Source organism: Malurus melanocephalus, unplaced genomic scaffold (genome assembly GCF_030028575.1).
Source record: "Malurus melanocephalus ecotype Western Australia unplaced genomic scaffold, MMel_1.1 scaffold_51, whole genome shotgun sequence".
NCBI lineage: Eukaryota > Metazoa > Chordata > Aves > Passeriformes > Maluridae > Malurus > Malurus melanocephalus.
Window position 1 is genome coordinate 2,447,383 of NW_026623283.1, and position 18,693 is coordinate 2,466,075.

The 18,693-nt window shown below is 38.3% G+C and overlaps 1 protein-coding gene across 5 annotated transcripts in view; it reads right to left on the minus strand.

Moving 5' to 3' along the window:
- The window catches only part of KIF13A (kinesin family member 13A), a 103,632-nt gene that overhangs the window by 61,705 nt on the left and 23,234 nt on the right, over window positions 1-18,693 (minus strand). For all 5 annotated transcript variants that reach the window (XM_057365356.1, XM_057365355.1, XM_057365357.1 and 2 more), the window contains exon 3: window positions 1,851-1,863. In XM_057365356.1, the coding sequence (XP_057221339.1) occupies window positions 1,851-1,863 (13 nt within the window). The remainder of the gene's footprint in view (window positions 1-1,850; window positions 1,864-18,693) is intronic.

Consider the following 18,693-nt stretch of genomic DNA (forward strand, 5'->3'; position numbering starts at 1 on the left):
TTTAAGGGTTTATGCATGCAAGTATACTTATGCAAACTACTTACAGGTAATGAGKACCATATCCAATATTAACTGCTTGCCAGTTTAAGACAAATTACAAAATGAGTTTTAAAAGGAGTTTAATTTCACATTCATTGTTCTTTTGAAGTCTAATCCTCACTATCGGCCGGASAGAGTCTGGGGTTTCCAGCATTTAGCAGTGCATTACCCAGATGGAACATAATYCCTAACACATTGCCTATGAAGCTATAAAATGTCAGAAATGGATGGCCAATGTTTAACAGCCATTTCCACCTGACCAAGAGATGGCCAATTAACCACATTTTGCTTTCATTGAGAGCAGTCAGTCTGACAGGTTGGGTGACTTACAAGGCTACCAGGTTCCTAAAAAGAAAAGGATGGGAGAAGAGAGGAAGGGCAGCTTTTATTCATCAGGCAGCTGTTCCTACATCTGTTTTACAACTGCTGATGGAGATAAGTAATAAAGGAGATACACAAGGGAATGGCAAACAGAGTCTGCACAAGCTTAATGTAAATGGAAGCAATTAAGAACTAAAAAAAAAGTTGGTCACTGTCTGGCAAACAAGGCCTATGACAGGGCTGAAGAAGWATGGAGAGAAAATCCAAAGGCAACCTGGGGAACAGCTCACAGGTCTTGGCTCAGAACAATTGTTCTACCTTTGTCACAAAATTACACTTAAATGCRGTATTTGTAGAAATAGCAAAATATAAAGCAAAATAGYASCCTAGTATCTTTACAGAAATTTTCYTATCRCAGCTTCTAAGTTATCAAGTTGAATTGGGAAAACAATTTATCTATGGCTGATGATAAACTAGCACATTTCCAGTATTTACAAAATTTTATTTGAAAATTTTTAATTTGAAAATCAGGTACATGTAGTACCCTAAAAACTGTATAAATCAAGGAATTTCATAGCACATCTTTTTAACCTCAGCAATGGCTATTTTTCACAGATGGTACAAACCTTCCTCTGTCTCAATCTGATAAACATTTCACATAACATTATAYGTTTCAGCACTATAGCTTAAGGATATTAATGACCATCCAACTATACCTAACAATAACGTGACATTTATGCACAAGAGTGCAGCTGTTCTGGTTTTGTCAAGGAAATACAAARCCATACGTAAGCTTTTACATAATGCCCAGAACAACTTTATCTGCCTGTAATGGAACACAAATGATGTATTACAGAAAATRAAGGCTCTTGTAAAAACAATTTTTCTGGTGGAATTACAGCAACAGAAAAAAGGAGCCTTTTTTTTCTTTTGTAAAAAACACAATGATCAAACTCCCTTTTGTTAAGTCTATCAGCTGACAGAAGAACTTTATTGAATGTCCCAATAGGTACATATCACTTGTTCTCCTGCCCTTCCCCCACACTGCAAAAAACCACAATCTTTTCTACACGAATTCTGGTGCACTTTGGCAATTTTTACACTAATTCCCAATTCCTGACTATCCTCAAGTGCAAACAAAAATGGTTTATTTTTTACTAGMTGTTTTTTGTTGCCTTTTCATAACAGTATTTTAATTTTAAGCAGAACTTACGTTTTATACATAATACTTACTCAGTCTTTCAAATGTTTTAATGACTGCATTAAAATTTTGGCTTGTCCTGGTCACAGCTTTAACAAGCCATGTGCCTTGCTTGCATGTCAGGTGGAGTAAAATACATTCTTCTGAAATTATTATTGCAAGTCTGGAGAAAATATGTTTTCCTTCATCAGAGTTATACTGATCACATACTACAGCAATATGCCCAATACTTCTGAGCTGCTCCGTATTTTCAAGCAGATACMAATGTAAAAAGAGACAAAATACTTACCTTAGGTGGTTTTCTAGATGATTGGCAAAAAAAACCCAGCAATGGTGATGAGAAGCATGAATACACCGTTCACATAAAGGGAGCAAATAAAAAAAAAAGGAAACAAAGTCAGTGTATGTCATTGCTATAATCTGAACTCTTTTTTTAATCCACAATGTATTTCAGAGTAATCAGATCAGAAGATATTTAAATGACACACCACATATTTTTAACCAGTAATTACTTAATTACTAATACAGTCCCACATTAAAAAGTATCAGATTCCTCATAGATATAAAAATCTAACAGAACTGGTTCCAGAAGGAAGACAAGCATCAGTTTGGTCATGAAAGACAAAACACAGCCTATCTCTGATGGCAAATAAACYCAGTCTGCAAACTGCAGGCCAAGGTGCCAGGGTGAAGCCTCACTTGACTGCAGCAGAGCTACATAAATATGTTCAAGGCAAGAGTCAAGCAAATATTTYTTGTAAAGATCATGGAAGGCTGGAAAAAAAGAAAAACTGTGTAGGCTGGGTTCTCCCCAGCCACAGAAAGCCCACAGAGCRCATAAGAAGCCAATGCAAAAACACAATCACCTTTCACACCCAACCCCAACGAGTGCTATCAGAAATGACACAGGGATGACAAACCCCCACTCTAAAGACACTAGCTCACATTTAAGGACACTAAATTGTCCTTAAATGCTTTTATGCTTTTGCTGCCAGGCATATGGCCACTTTACAAATTGAATCAGCTTGGATTTTTCTGGTATGATTGTTTTCAAGTGAGATTGCTGCCCTGTCTATGCAGCCCTGTGCTCACTGATGCCAATGCAAGAGAAGTGAATGCACAGTGCAGAACGAGACTGACTTAGGCCATTCATGCTCTAATTATATATTGAAATACGAAATTTCCACTTGCTCATCACATCAAGGAAAAAAAAAGCATGGATGAAAGAAGGAAAAAATTGTGGATGAAGAGAAAAAATACAACCACAAAGGTCTACAGACAAGCAACATAGAGAATGCAATAAGATTTATAAGATAAGGATACAGATGAAAGGTATAGCAACAGACACTACACAAAATTCAAAAGTATCAAGAGGCTACACTCTCAGTGCAGAAACACCTGGGACCAAGCCACTCTTTCATCCGCCAGTCAGTACATACCAACCCCACCAAGTCGGGAGGTGGGCAGAGAAGACACAAAACACTTTGAGCAGTTTTCTTAGCAACCCACAATACAAGGGATCAGCAAAATACTCTGAAAGAACGCAAATCCACAAACACATCTTATGCTATCTTTTCTGCCTACTCTGAGCTTGTAGCTCAGATGACACGTCTGCCTGAAACAGAAGTTACAGACAGAGCAGGGTACAGGACTGGTGTAATGCAAACATCGTTTGCCTCCCAGCCAAACCACTTGCTGCAGCTTTACCCTTTCATTAGTGGTGGCTACACAGCTCAGTCCATGGCTACCTCATGTACAGGTGGCTCAGAACTTGTGCAGAAAGCACCCTTATCTAATTGAAAAATACATTTAGCTCTACCCTGAATGTTTCCATTTCAATCCATTTTCAGCTGTGATGCAAGCACAACGTTATCCACTTGTCTAGACAGAGTCCCAGCACCACCTCTAAAATTCCAAGAGAACTTCCTATTGAAAGAAGTMATCCAAGGTTTTTTGGAAAAGTTTTAAATACACTCAGAGCTTGAAAAATAATTCAGGAATACATCAGCTTTACTAGAGAATTCCTGATAGACTGCTGTACAGGTTCAGCAAAAGTCCTAAACAGTTTAGTTGGAAGTAAAATAAAACAGAAAGTTTATCAGCTGCTTTTAATTCCTGAGATCATTCTTATAAGCCCTAATTGGAAAAGGTACAGAACATCACAGAAGTAAACAAATGGTTTTGCACATTTCTTAAGGTATTTACTTMAGCAGTGTAAGCCACTATGTTTTTAGAATTCTCCTCTAACTTTACTTTGATGTGCATTTCAAGGAAAACATAATAGCAACTTTTTAAACCCCTGATGGACAGCAGAGCTTCCCAATAGCATAACTGATCTCTGGGATTTCAAAGCACAGGGAGTTGCAGCTTCCTACCATATGTCATRTAACTCTTCATACCAACTTCAGCACTTCCCCACATCACCAACAGCAACGTGATCAAAGGCCTCTGGAATAAGTCAGCTATTTCAGTTTCACTGGATAGGTTTTTAGGCTGTTTGGGTATTCCATCTAATCAACTCAGTGTAGCCATCATTCTGGCCATGATTCAGGTGGAAATACTCCAAAATACTTCAATCAAAGGACTCAAACTAATAACACAGAATGGTTCACCAGAAATTTGTGGCAGCTTAAAGATGTGCTATAAAATCCTGCATTAGCCCAACCAATTTTTGACATATTGTTTTTTGTTTGCTTTGCTGCCTTTTTTTTTTTTTTAATATATGTGCTTCCTTACTTCTTTCCATTTCCAGAAAACAGCAGGTTTTAGCTTCATAGATAACTGAAGTTGTCTCAATTTTTTCCAAACAGTGACTATACAAGTATGGTGATTCAGCGTCACAGCAGGGGCTGGAGAGGCAGGGACACACACAAAACACACCTATGGACATCAGAAATATAACAAATAAAACGTTTATCTCCAGGAATTTTTAATTCCATATCTAGTCACCCATGGTGTCAAATGACAAGATGCAGCTATGCCTTCTGAAAGACAAAAAAAAAAAAATCTCCTCTGAAGTGGACAGCTAGTATACACTTCAGARAATTACCAGAATTGTAACATAACCTTGCAATGCATCTGCACAACAGCAGATTTTGCTTTAACCTGATGGGCATCCTCAATCTGTACACTCAGACAGAAGACTGACTTTTTTCACATGCCTGGAACTCAAGCAAATACCACCAAGAGTCTGAAAAATATTCTCACAGGTCAGAGGAAAAGTATGAATTTCATGACCACAAAGCCTACTGAACTTCCAGACTTCCTCCTGCCTTTGTCCTTAAGSCATCTGACTTTAGTAAAACATCACTAGAATGATTTTCTAACTTTACTGAGCATTGTGCCGTGGGTATCTACTCAGGGTTTGTTTTGTTTTCTTTTCACACAGTACTAAGCCTCTCCTGCCCTGCTTGGCTAACACACATCAAGATCTCAGAGTGCTTAGCTGCCTCAAACTTCAAGCTCGATTAAGAAAGATCTGTTACAGAAAGGTTTGTGCTAATGCCAACACTTTCTTCTGTTACCTCTTGCTGAAACCAAACCCAATACTTCCCACTTTTGCCAAGAGAAGTGACTCCCAAAATGTCAGTTCTTATGTTCTGTGTCGGCACATGAATGAGAAGTCTTCCTGACTGCACTCACATTTTCTCCCTAGCACTTCAGCCCATTGCCTGTGACAGCTCACCATGAGAGGAGTGCACTTTGCTAGCAGTTTAACAGCAGCAAAGGTTCTYTCTTCATTTTTTAACTATCTACATTCTCTCATAAGAGTCTCCTTTTGTCATACAAAAAGTTGATATAAGATGACATTGTATATTCTAGAAAACTAGTCCCATGCAATAGGAAGCAACAGAAGACACTCGTGGACTATGAGCATCCAGAAGTATGTGATACGGTCATTTTAAAGTCTTAGTAATTTTCAAAATGAGACCTTTTTTATCCCATTTTGTCAGCTTTTCCAACCAAATGTTGCTTCCACCAGAAGGAAAGGCATTTTATACATCAAAAAAACCTTGACAGAATTATTTTTCATCTCCATTTCATACAATGAAGCTTCATCACCCTAATCACCTACAACCCCCAGTCAGGGAAGTCACCCTCAGTAGGGACAAGGCACCTTTTGAAACGAGAAGATAGGCATAAAACCAGGTACTCCACATTAAAGGAGACAGAGGATCAAGGTGTCTCTGAAAAACAGGTCTTAGATTCTTTGGAACATGCACACAGCCCAATTCATCTCCAATTCAACTGTCCTAAGCAGCCATGTAGGCACAATTGCACTATAATTATTTCACATTTTGGGAAGTATTTGGGGTTTTTTTTCTTTACTTTCTCACATTAGTTAATCACAATGAAGTAGCTGTAACCAGCTATTTAAAATAACCACACACAGTATCTATGAATGAACCAGACGACTTTGCAGCTCTTGTAAGCTGACAACACCAAAAGCCAACATCTAAGACACTGAGTTTGAAAAAACTTTTTGTGTTCATCACATGTACAGCCACAGTGAATTCATGCTACTCGCTGATTTCCCAAACATATAATTGCTTACATTTAGTGGTTACATGGTCATTGATGTACTCTTCAAGGTCACTRGTCAAAAAAATTATTACAAGCAACTATCAATATACAAGCAAGTAGAGAAAAGTCCTCAGGTTTTTTCAATTCATCATATAAAACAGCCTTTCCTCTATAAGCATAAAGATGATCAATTTGCACAGATAATCCTGATAAAAATAGTACTTCTTATATTTCACTGCTTCAGCATCTCTGGAGTCTGAACACCAGCTGTTCAAAACAAATACTATAGTATCTTTGAGTGGTTTCAAATTTGGTTTAGATTTTGAATTCAGGCTGCCTTACAACTCAGGCTGAGCAGGTCACCAGCAGTGTGTGTTTGCCTCCCTGGAAGGCAGAGTGCAAGGGAGCAAACCYGTGGAAGTTTGGCCATAAGGAGACGCTGTCCAGGACAGAGTAACTGCGCTGTTTGTTTATCCTGGGTGCGAAGCTTCCAGTGCAGCAGCACACAGTGAGCACTCAGCACTCCTAACTGCAAACAGTGTAAATTATGTAGAAGCAGAGGGATCGTATTTCTCCCATCTTTTACAGCAAGGTCACGCAGCTCTAGGACCTTTCCATGTCTCCTGGYTTATCACTGCAGGCTGTTACCTGAAGGCTTGATACCAAGCACCTTAAAAAGCGTGGCTTTATATTATTGATGAACACTGTCCTAAACCACCTAGATAAAGATCAGTCTGCCACAGCAGCACTTTCAGGTGATTACCTCGTGCAAACTACTGGTAGTACACCACTTTCTTTACAAAGAACACAGAAAGAGGACATTTATTTGCCCATTTATCCCATTAATTTTCTAAGCACAGAGTAAAGTAAACGGCAGGGGCAATGCCCTTAAAGGGAACAGCATCCCACCTTTGTGCTTGTCTGGGGTACCTCCTGTACAGCTGACTAATGCACCTGGCATCACTATTCGATACCAGGACTCCTGAAAGAGTTACTGTGTGAGGACACATACATACACAAATTTAAATAATTAGTTATTTTATATTCTTGCATAAGGTGAGCAGCACATGCCTTGTTTAATCCTCCTACCCAGCAAAAGCCTGTTCTACAGACAAAACAATCCTTTGAAGAAGAAAAACCCCAAACAAGTAAAGCAATTTGAGCAAATGCCTGCATAATAAGGTGGTAGCTGATCGTAATCAGAAACACCATGAGAAACTGATGCATACTCTAATAACAAGTTGTTCTCAYACACTTTATGGAAACCTACCACATACAAAGAGAGAAAAGTCAGACACTGAAATCAGAATGACAAATACCCTAGTGCAAATTAAACAAAGTAGATATTACAGAAGCAGAGTGACTTCCATGACACAAAAGAAACAAAGACACCTGGATATTTCACCATAAAACAGTTCTACTGATGTTCASTCACTACAGCAATGAAACCACAGGTTATGAAACCAACACAAGCTCATTAAAGTAAGTGAAAGGCATTATATTCTGTCATTTACAAGATGAAAGACAAATTGACATCTGTCAGGAACATCATTAGTTGCTAACTTACCTTCACTCCCAAATTCTGAGTATTTCTACTGCCCAAGGCATTATTATTCCAATGCCAACAATTTGTTGATGTGAAGTTCAAGTGTTTCTAATCTTTACACAGAAGCTTTGATGTCATATAAAAACAACTTCTCCTGACAACCTGAAAAAGGACTGATACCTGCCCTACTTGCAACAACACACCACTTTGCAAACAGCAACTGGCTTGGGAGAGCAGTCACCACCCATCAGCAGAAAGATTAATCTATTACTCTGCTAGAAAACTCTCTAAAAAACTAAAATTTGAATACTCTCCCACATATTTTAAAGCCCATTTCAGTTAATTTGCTTAGTTTTACTGAAAAGGCAAAAACTCACTAAAATGGTTACTCTGCTATGAGATTCAAGAGCTTTAATGCAAACCTGCTGAGACCCCATCTAGAACCCACCAAGTTATATGATCTATTTTTCCCACGTCGTTAATCAGACTAATTCAAAACTTACCCAAGGCTCTTGACAGACATTGTAATGAAAACCTGCTACACCAATTACAAATACAACATAGCCACAATCACAAGGATATCAAGCTTGCCTTAGTAACATGCAGCTACAGCCTTATGACAAAAAGGCAAAGGAATTAAAGTCTACCTAGTGCTCCCAGGTACATTACCAAGAAGACCTGTCCTTTTTAAAACCAGTTTTTCCCCTCCTTTTCAATAAAACTGAATGTGCAAAAATCTAAACAAGTAGATTTTTCCCACCTAATCAGGTTTAACTAATCAGGACGAGGAAATGAGGGACGGGAAAAAGAATCTCATCTCAGAACTCAAGATCTATTAGCCCTTGAGGGTAGTCTCCAAGGAATGATTCTTAGCCTGCATGCAATGAAACTGCTGTCAGAGAAAACATGCTGGAGTTCTGGAAAGCATGTGGCAACACATTCTAGGAGTGTTAATAAAATTGCAATGGCATTTATTAGGCACCTTTTATTCTTTTCCTGTTGCAATTATTACCAGTGCTCTCCAAGGAGAAAACAACCCAAGCATTAATTGGCATTTCAACTCCAGACTCTCACAGCCAACCCATTACTGGAGTTAGYTCTCCAGTGATGGGCTATTAACTACATCCTAAGTTTCCCACATCAATGAAAAATGCTCCCTTTCAACACTACTGCTCCTTTAACATTCCCTCAGAAATGCTGCCTGTAAGAACCATCAAAACACCAGTGAAGAGATACCCCTTGTGGAGGTAGTGCTCAATGCTTTTGAAAAATATACTGGTATTTTATCACTAYATACAGTATTTGATCCAAGACAGATCACTTCCAAGGGCATGTGAAGGAAATTTGATAAACAACACAGCATTTCATAAATTAAATTTAACTTTTTTAGGTTGCTGGTTCAAAGTTCAGGCATTACAATTTGCTGAAAGGACATAAACAGAGCCGTTAACAGGCCCATTGACAAGRCTGAAGACAAGAAAATCTCTCATCAGTGGAAACACTGTGGAACAGCAAGAACTAAAGCATAGGTGAAAATAAAGTAACTGCATCTGATCTCTGGTTGTAACACCTTACTTTCCTCAACAAATGGAAAAAAAAAAGAAGAAAAAACACTCTTTTTGCTGCAAAATAAGTGTATTTTTCATAGTCAATCAGGATAAGGATGTTGTTGAGAAGTTACTGCATATGCACCAGTCCTGACAGTGTATTCTGGCTGTCCAACAGACAAGAACCCCCAGGTTTCACTGTCACATTCCTTTATCATAACAGGGAAAACTATCATTCARTTGTCATCTACTTTATTTTACTAATGAGATTTCAAGGGAGACACTAATTGGGTTTGACACTTCATCCTTTCACACAGCTCTGCAAATCTATGTTAGCATTCTTTAAACAACTGCAATATGAAAAAGTTGTCTGGGATTCAGCAAAACTCATAAATTACTGTTTTTGTTTTATCCYAGCATTGTTTTTAGTGACATGAATATTAAATAAACTTATCAAAAGAAAAATACTATTCATTAATTTGCATTTAAAACTACAACTTAGATTTGATGACAATCCACTTTAGCATAGCAAATTCCATCGCTTCACCACAATCATTTTGAAAAAAAAGGTCTATCTCTGCTGGCTGCAATAGCAGCTATTTTGATAACTCTGAGATGACATTATTTGCTTTAACAGACAGCATTAACAACCAACATTTCCCGGAAAGTGGACATTATGCAGAGAAAGATGATGATGGTGATTCATGGGATAAATAAGRTTTATTGTATGGAACAATATACAAAGAATGTAAACTCAAATCAATTCTACGTAAAACAGTGAACAAGATCTTGTGAGCTGTTGGTGACTGACATCTAAAAGTATTAAGGAGACTTTATTCTTACATAGCACTCAGGCAAAAAGACACCTCTAGATATCTCTCCACAGAGCTCTGCAAAGCTTARGTAGAACCCAGCGTATGCCATGAAATGAACCATACAAGTTTTCCAAAGCCTAGAAAAATTCTTCACGGGTGTGTGCTCCAAGTTTATCAGTTAACAAAACAGGCAGGTAATCMCCTTCACAGAGAGATTACATCAAGCACTGAGTCACTGAATCTATCATGGAAAGGTACAACCTGAATGCATTTCTACAATCTGAGAATAGATCATTCCCAGCAGAGATGGGTGCCAACTGCTGTGGCACTCAGAGGTGCTTTTTCATCTGAGGACCTCTGACAGAGGTTAGACACCTTTCTAGTAGACACCAGAAAGGTAAAAGAGAACATTCTACCCCATAAGGGATGTGAGAAAAGAAAAAGTATTTAACAGGCTCCCCTTCTCCAATGAGCTGTGAATGTGACAATTTGTATAAACATCCCYTTGAGCCACAAGCATTTCCTTTTTYATAGTAAAGCTTCCAGGCCAGACCCCTCTAGCAGGCATTATGTGATGCATGTAACATGTACTTGGTGGAAATGACAACCACCTCCATGCCAAGTGCCATATGGCAAATCACAAATTACAGGAGTGACAAACACACCACACTTCTATCCAACCACTAAAATGAGCACTGTGGGGAAAAAAAACAAGATCCCTAAGTCTTCCTGGACTGAAAAATGAAGTACACACCACTTTTGTACAGTAAAATAGGAAATATTTAGACCTGTAGCAACAATACAAGTCTAACACCTTTGCACGGCTAAAAAACAAGGATCAACTTATGACTGAAATACATTAACTTAACAGATAACAAATTAAAAGACCAAAATGGTATTTGAATCCAATATTAAGCAAATTATTTTTCTAGACCTAATTGAATCCTAAATGGCTGGATTCATGTTCTTACCAAAGTCTGGTTTTACATGATGGCGAACAATATAATAACACATATACACAAAAATTAAACTAGGAACTGGAGTATTTTCCCTGTGAGCAGAYGCTGAGAAAGCTGGCACTGTTCAGCCTGGAGAAGGGAAGGCTYGAGGGRAAGCTCATCAAGGTATATAAATACCTGAAGGMAGGGTGCAAAGAGGAGGGAGCCAGGCTCTCCTCAGTGGTGCCCAATGACAGCACCAGAGRCAATGGGTGCACACTGAAACACAGAGGGTTCCATTTCTTCACTGTGAGTGTGACCAAGAGCTGGCACAAGCTGCCCACAGAGGTTGTAGACTCACTCCTTAGAAATACTCAAAAGCTGTCTGRGCACAACCCAGTTCAACTTGCTCTAGATGGCCCTGCTTGAGCAGGGGGGTTGAATGGCTTCCAACATCAATATGCTTGCAAAAAAAGCTAAAATCGCTTTTTAAAGATGTGGTACACAGCAGCAGTATGGACATCATCTATAAGAAACATAAAATATGAATATATAAATGGATAAAATATGACATGCTAGGTTTGAGACTCAGGAACTTTTAACCATTATTACAATCCCAGACTTGTGTCAATTTTAAAAAAGCCAATTAAAAAACCACATCTAAAAATCCTTAGCATATATAACAATTTAATAGAAAAAAAAAGTTCGATGYAATATAAAATTTGTGGTAGCTCAGCAACCTTCAGTGGGGTTTCATACATGGCGTTTACGACCAAATTTTTTTTCACACCTCCAAAAAACACAGACAATCTTCTGKGAAGAATATTATTCACTGTGCCCATCAAGAGAAGTTATCAGGCAAGGCTGGGCATCCAGGTTTCACCTCTTCATTATTCAGTGAACAGGCTGGGACAGCACCACTTTTATTATCACAGTAGCAAATTCTTCATTTCTAAGCAGATGGTCACAGTCATTACTAAGAAGGTGATGGTGCAGCTGCAGTGGAAATGAAATGCCTAAAGGACAAAACTCTGAAAAAAAATACTCTGTAAGACTGAGAAGGAATAAGGTACAAATTAGAATAAATCTTAGAAGATTCACATGTGCGAGTCAGCGATGAAAATGGGTAAAASAGACAAAGCTGATTTACTGCTGACTTTACATAAAGACTCTACTATAAAGGGAAGACAGTTACAGCTTTGAAGTGCCTCAGTGGAGAATGAGTCCAYAGCTAAATGCAAGCATTTGTAGTGCTTAATTCAAAAACAGAAGAGCAGCATAATTTATTTGTTTTGTTACAACAGACTTCATTTTTACAATACCCAAAAGAGTTGGCCTCTGTCCCATAAAAATGTCAATTCATCTGAAAACAAACAGCAATACTAYGCTGTAGGTCAAGAGTAAAATCCCTAATAAAGTATTACAAGCAGTTTTCAATATAAGAAACAGTGATTTCAAAGAGTAAACGGGAACTCACAGGATGACAAGTACAGCAAGAATGCTTTTTACAAGATAGTTGAAAAGAAACAGAAGAAATCTCAGACCTTATAGACATCGATGGCTTCTAAAAAGTCTAGAAAGAGGTCACAGTATAATGGTACACAAGTCAATGTGATCAGACAATTAAGAACTAAAATRGATTTTCAATRTTTCCTGAAAAGACAGAAAYRAAAAATTATTTATGTCTATTCTTACTGCYAAAGAGAGAGTTTACATCTGCCAATACACATTAGCTGGCTGAACAAAGCAGTAAAACAGACAACAAGAATCTCCAGGTCACACAGTCTCTAACAGTCACAGGCAATGATGCCATAAAATCTTTAGAGATTGAGTAGCCTTCCATGAGGCAGAACAGCATTGACTTTGAATTATTCTGACTCATTCTGCTGCTGTCCAGAAAGCTTTCCCAAATTTTTTTAGTGAAGAAGTTTAATCTCATTTATTTTGTTCTTGTACCAAGAACCTGTAATGTAACCCTTCAATCAAACTTGGCTTTCTACATGTGCTCTCATATGTTGCACTTCCCTCCCAGCTCTAAACTCACTCCTACTAGGGAAGTTCTGCAGTTCTCCTCCTCTTCAAACCAGTTTGAATTCATATTTCTTAAGCATTGTGAATCTGAAATATAGAGAATACAACGAAAGTCCAAGATAGTGCCAAGTCCAAGACTACCAAGAGTCTCTTRGAATGGCATAGTTCCTATGTTGCATTCATACCGAGCTGTTTATGAAGAAACWTTTGCACTTAAGAAACCTGGTAAATATGGAAATAAATTATCTTTTTGCACAGAAGGTGTAACTCTTTCCAGCCTTTGCTGTATTCATTCTGTACTCCTGAAGAACTATTGCMTTACTTTTCTGGGAATTGAAAAGGGAAGAATCATGACACATTTCAATTTGCATTAGAGACCAGAAGGGAGGTGAGAACTACAGAAATTGATTTATTTTTGAAACCTGAAGAACTACTTTAGCTAGCAAATTCTTTCTGAGAATATCGCACAGAAAGGAAAACTTTGAAAGCAGAGATTGTATCTTTAATTAGCTTGCAGGTGAAATAGCTTTATCTCTGCAGGAGATGGGAAGGAGGAAAAACAGGTAAGGTTTCAAGTGTGTACGCTGTTTCAGGTCTGAGGCAGAATGAGCAAGCTTCAGCCCAAAAGAGATTGGCAGCAGTTGCTCTAGGAATACCTCACTGTAATTGCCCAAGAGGCAAAGCCAGTTTAAGGAGTTTCTGCTCTTCTCCAACTTCTTGCTCCTAGCTCCATGCCACAGTCTTTCACATTCAGCTCTGCTTCTGCCAGAAAAATGCAAGGCAGTGGGAGGGTTGACAGTTGTAGCAATGCAGGGAATGTACACAGYAAACATCAATGTGTAATCGGGAACATGAACCCAGAGAGAGAGGGGTGAGGCTGTACTGACTGCAGATCACTGCCACACCACAGAAGGGGCAGACCCTGCCTCTGACAGCCATCAGGTCCTTTAATCAAGCCACCTGATGAACACAGCAGGAAACTCAGCAGCAGCCAAGTACAGCTGCAGAACACAGGTATTCTCACCAGACATGGACAGATTGAATTGACAGGTATGTTTAACCTTAATGGCCTTCAATGACTGGGTTTTTACATATTAGTTTACCTAACCTTTTAGAAACCTTTTAGAAAAAAAAGTTGCAGCCCATGGCAAAGTCCACAGTTTAATTATGGACATAACTTTGTACTTGCTCTGAATCCACCTCCTGATAATCTTAGTTAAAGTCTCACAGTTCTTGTAAGGCAATGAGCAGTAAATCCTTCCTCCTGCCATTCACAGATGTACAGGTCTCTAACCATACCCATTTTCCCACCCCAGCTGACTTCTTCTAAAGACTTCTTGCTTTATTATTAGTTCCTTATGTAGAAGTGGTCTATAAGCTCAGCACCCTTACTGCCATTCTCTATCCCTTCCTAGGTCCAGCAGACATTTTTGAGACAGGAGGGCCAGAACAAAACACAACAGAGCCAAGAGCACTTTGCAGCTGCAGACGTGAAACYCTCATTCCCTGCTCTTTCCCAACATGCTTTCCCAGTAGGTCACGACAGTCTCTTGCCATTTTCACCCACTTGCTGAGCACTGAGMTGATGTTTTCCTGGTATAAGCATGACTCCAAAGTGATTCACCTGAGAACTGGGTGTGCAGAAACCATGACTGTGTATAAGGTCAGAAGAGCTTTGTGTTTCACACTGAGTTTCATGTACTCTTTTATCATCTGGCCGCAACCCACCTGAAGGTCCTCCCACAGCTTTCTGTGGCTGCCACACTCCAACAGCAGCCACAGCAACACCATCTCACCAATATATTCCATCACACCCATATTCTCCACTCCTCCTGTTCATTTATGAAAGAAGAAATACCAGACCAAGCAGAGGTCTCTTCAGGACTCCACASAAGATGTTCAGGGTTGAAAGAGAGGATTTTGGCTGGACACCTGGCTCATCCCWACTGAGTCTGTTCTTTTTATTAACTGGGAGAAGCTGAAAGTCACAAGTCTGTGGGTTGTGGCCGGCTTCTTCCAAAACACTTGAAGCACAAATATCAGTGCCTTGATAGCTTAAAATAACTCACTGGAACTGTAAAATTGAGTATTGAATCTTCCAGAAGTCTCTACAAAAACAGGCTAAAGAAACTTGCAGAAAGAGCACATCCCTTGCAAAGGGAACAAAATCACGTGCAAAATCTCAGCTAAACAATATACTCAATACCATTCAATAGGAGTTGCTGAAAAGCAATGTAGAAAATAAGTCTGAGTCTTAAAAATTCAATCAATACTCTTGCTAGACACCAGTTTTATAAACTAAATTGTCAGTAAGTTAACCACAGAACCTCTTGGTCAGCTCCTTTCAATTACCCAAAACGATGATGCCATTACTAGCACACTATTTAATGTTGCTTCAGAAGAAAAAGATGCAAATTAAAATAATGCAGCCATTAGAAATAAAGGTGACACAAAACTCCAAAATCAAAAAGACAGTATGAGTTTCAAAATATTGTTTAAAAGTAAAATATCCTTCTACCTTAGGACCTGTGTGCAYAATCAAATCTAAAGCTTGTGACATGAAGCAATACTCAGTACTTTTTCTTTCTCTTTAAATATATTGCAAACAAATTTTGTGGCATCATCCAATTAAAAAGCTGCATCCAAGAAACTGTACTCCAGGAAAAAAAAAACCAAAAAAACAAAAAACCAAACAAAAACAAGGCTAGAGACAGCATTTTTGCTTCATAATCTAAGGGACTAAAAATATTTGCTTTATTTGCAGTTTACTTCTCAACAGGCTGCAATGGAAAATGATACAAACATCTAAGCTTTTCTGCCCCTCACTTCCCAAATACTGAGGATCAAGGTAAGTAAAATACACAAAAGCTTCCTTCAAATACAGCTTTCCATATCTATCATTTTCATATAAATTGAGTGGCTATATTCTGGGATTGCAATTTTGTTTTTATTTAACGTACATTGTGCTACCTCTGACAAGAATGGATGTTGTTTGCTTGCCTTACTGAACACACGTACACCTTCTCCTCTGCGCAACATCTGTAGCTAAATAATCAACAGAAAAGTAGAAAAGCAATTTTCATATTTGGTGTGTTTTTCCTAATCTAAACAACCTCTTTGTAGACAATGGAACCCACCCCTAACAACCAAAGAACCCTAAGAACCAAACCTCAAAGGCTCAATATACTATTCCTTTAGTTATGCAATAATTGTATAAAAATTATTGTCAAGCTCAGACAAAAATAAGTTAACTGAACAACCATATATAAAATTGGTACCCTTTTAATAGAAACCTAGTTTTCCCAAATGGCACTTTTTTAAAACTAATCTGCATAAGAYATTACTTTAGTTACTATGAGAACCATAACTCTTGACTCTTGAGCAGTTACAAATCGATACATTTTTTTGTACACTGCCGCAGAAACGATCTAATCCTGTCTCACTTAAAAAAAAAAAAAGAGGCCTCAGGAAAATAACATTGTATACATTAAATCAAATGTAACCCCATCTTGTCAAGAAAAGTCAATAGTATCACATTCTACCCTGGAGGGGAGAGGAAAGGTAGGCAAGTGGAAGATTCTTTTTTTCCTTATAGATGAAAATGACAATCACTGATCATCAGGTATAAGGCAGCTAACAATAACAAAATTGTTTTTCTCCTTTTTGCCTTGACATATTTTATTACAACTACACATAAGAGCTATTCTTTTCCTGTCAATCTGATTATTTTCTGCTCCTCCTTTTCTACTCCTCTCAAATGAAATTGTTTGGTTCTTCTTGTTTCTTTTTTAAACACTGTGCTAATGAACTGAAGTGAACCTAACAAAACTGAAGAACACTGAAACAAAACCTGAAATACTGCCAACATTAATTTTGGTCTGCATTATTAACAGGGTCTCAGTAACAGAGCTTGAAATCATTTATGCCTTGGACATTTAGGATTAAACTCCACAGAGCGATAACACAAACTACAGCATTTAAGTTTCAGTTTTCTGTCTATTCTTTGACCATTTTTCCATGGATACTTTTCAAATCCTGTTCTGACATCCACGTGTTTCAATATTTGTTGTAGCAACATGATAATGAAATGTATACAAGTCACTGCAATCACATAACTCTTCCGAAAATACAAAGACAGGATTTATTCCACTTGCAGAGGAGGCACATCCTCAACCTCCAAGCCAGGCTTTATGTTAGGCACTGGGTACACAGCTTGGAAATGGAATTGTATAATGGAAATACTGAGAAGCTCTTTGCCATAGCATCACTGGCAATAAAAATACCCAAGATTACAAACAATATATCATGTGAGCATTCCAGGCCAGCCTATAAATAGAATTCAGAAATAACTGGCCTCTCACAAATACGGTGCCTCAGTACAACGTGTATCTGCTAAAAATACCAAGTATGTTCAGTAATGTAAGTCAGTCTGAATTTTGTGAATTAAATACCTATTTACACATCCTATCTCTTTTATTTAATAGATGATAATTCATGATGGACTACTGTGATGRACTTCTGACAAAACATGTGTACACTTTGCATGTGAGTGTTACCAGGATTTGACTTATCCCGGATAAATTTCTGGACAAATCAATATTTTCCTTGATAATACAGTCCYACCTCAGAGCTTCTTGAGAAATACCATGACTAAGAGGCTGTCTTGATCAACATCAAGATTTGAATTTATGAATCAGTAATTAACTTAGGATTCCAGCAAGAAAAGCAAAAAGACACAATACTATGTAGAAATTCTTAGGAATAAGATGCTCATCTACATCTACCTAGACAGATTATGAAAAAATACATTCAGAAAAAAACGTTTTTTGGTACCAAAAAACATAATATTTTAATATTGTTAATTATTTTTCCAGAAAGAATAACAATGGATTTATATTAATCGTTACACCGTGTACTTATACAATAGAGGGAGTGGACACATTCCTCAGGTAGCAGATCAGTAGYACGCAGCGTTTCAGAAACAATCAGAACTTCCTGAGAGATAATGGAAAAGATAATTCATGTATTACTCAGGATAGGCTTATTCATTTAGATTTGCCAAAAAAGGAAGGTGTTGGACACTCTTAGGGAAGAAAATGACAATTTACTTGTAAGCATTTAGGACTTAAAAGTTTATCAATGGCTGTAAAAGTCAATGTTAGCACTTCAGATGCAGCCGAAGAAAAAATACTAATCTGATGTCTCTGCAGCATGTCTCACACCCCACTTATTTTCTGTACTTCACCAGCTTCTGTAACACTATCTCACACGTCAGTCACTTCATTCACTGTAACAAACCAGTGACAATAAACTCAAATGAATGAAGAAGGGGAAAAAAAAAAAGGATTTAAACACATTCTAAACTATCTTCACTTGTTTTGGCACTTATCAAGCTGTCCATGCCAAGCACTTTAAACTTCCCCAGACCTGTTAGTGATGTCGGCTTGGCACAGGAGCAGGCGTGGTCTGACTGCCAGCCCCCTTTCCCTGAAAGGCCCAGCAAGGCTGCTGTGGCTCAGAAAATACTTCTGCAGAGATTCCCAGAAAAGCACCGGCACCTGAGCAGCACACAGAGCTAGCACAGACTCAGGGGAGTGACCCAGAGCCAGAGCTGAGGAGCAAAGTGACCCAGGGGGACATCCCACCAGCACTGCACATCTACCAGAGTGCCCCAGCAGCGCTGGAACTCCTGCAGAGCCTCCTCCTGTTCTCATCCCTCTCACTTCCAAAC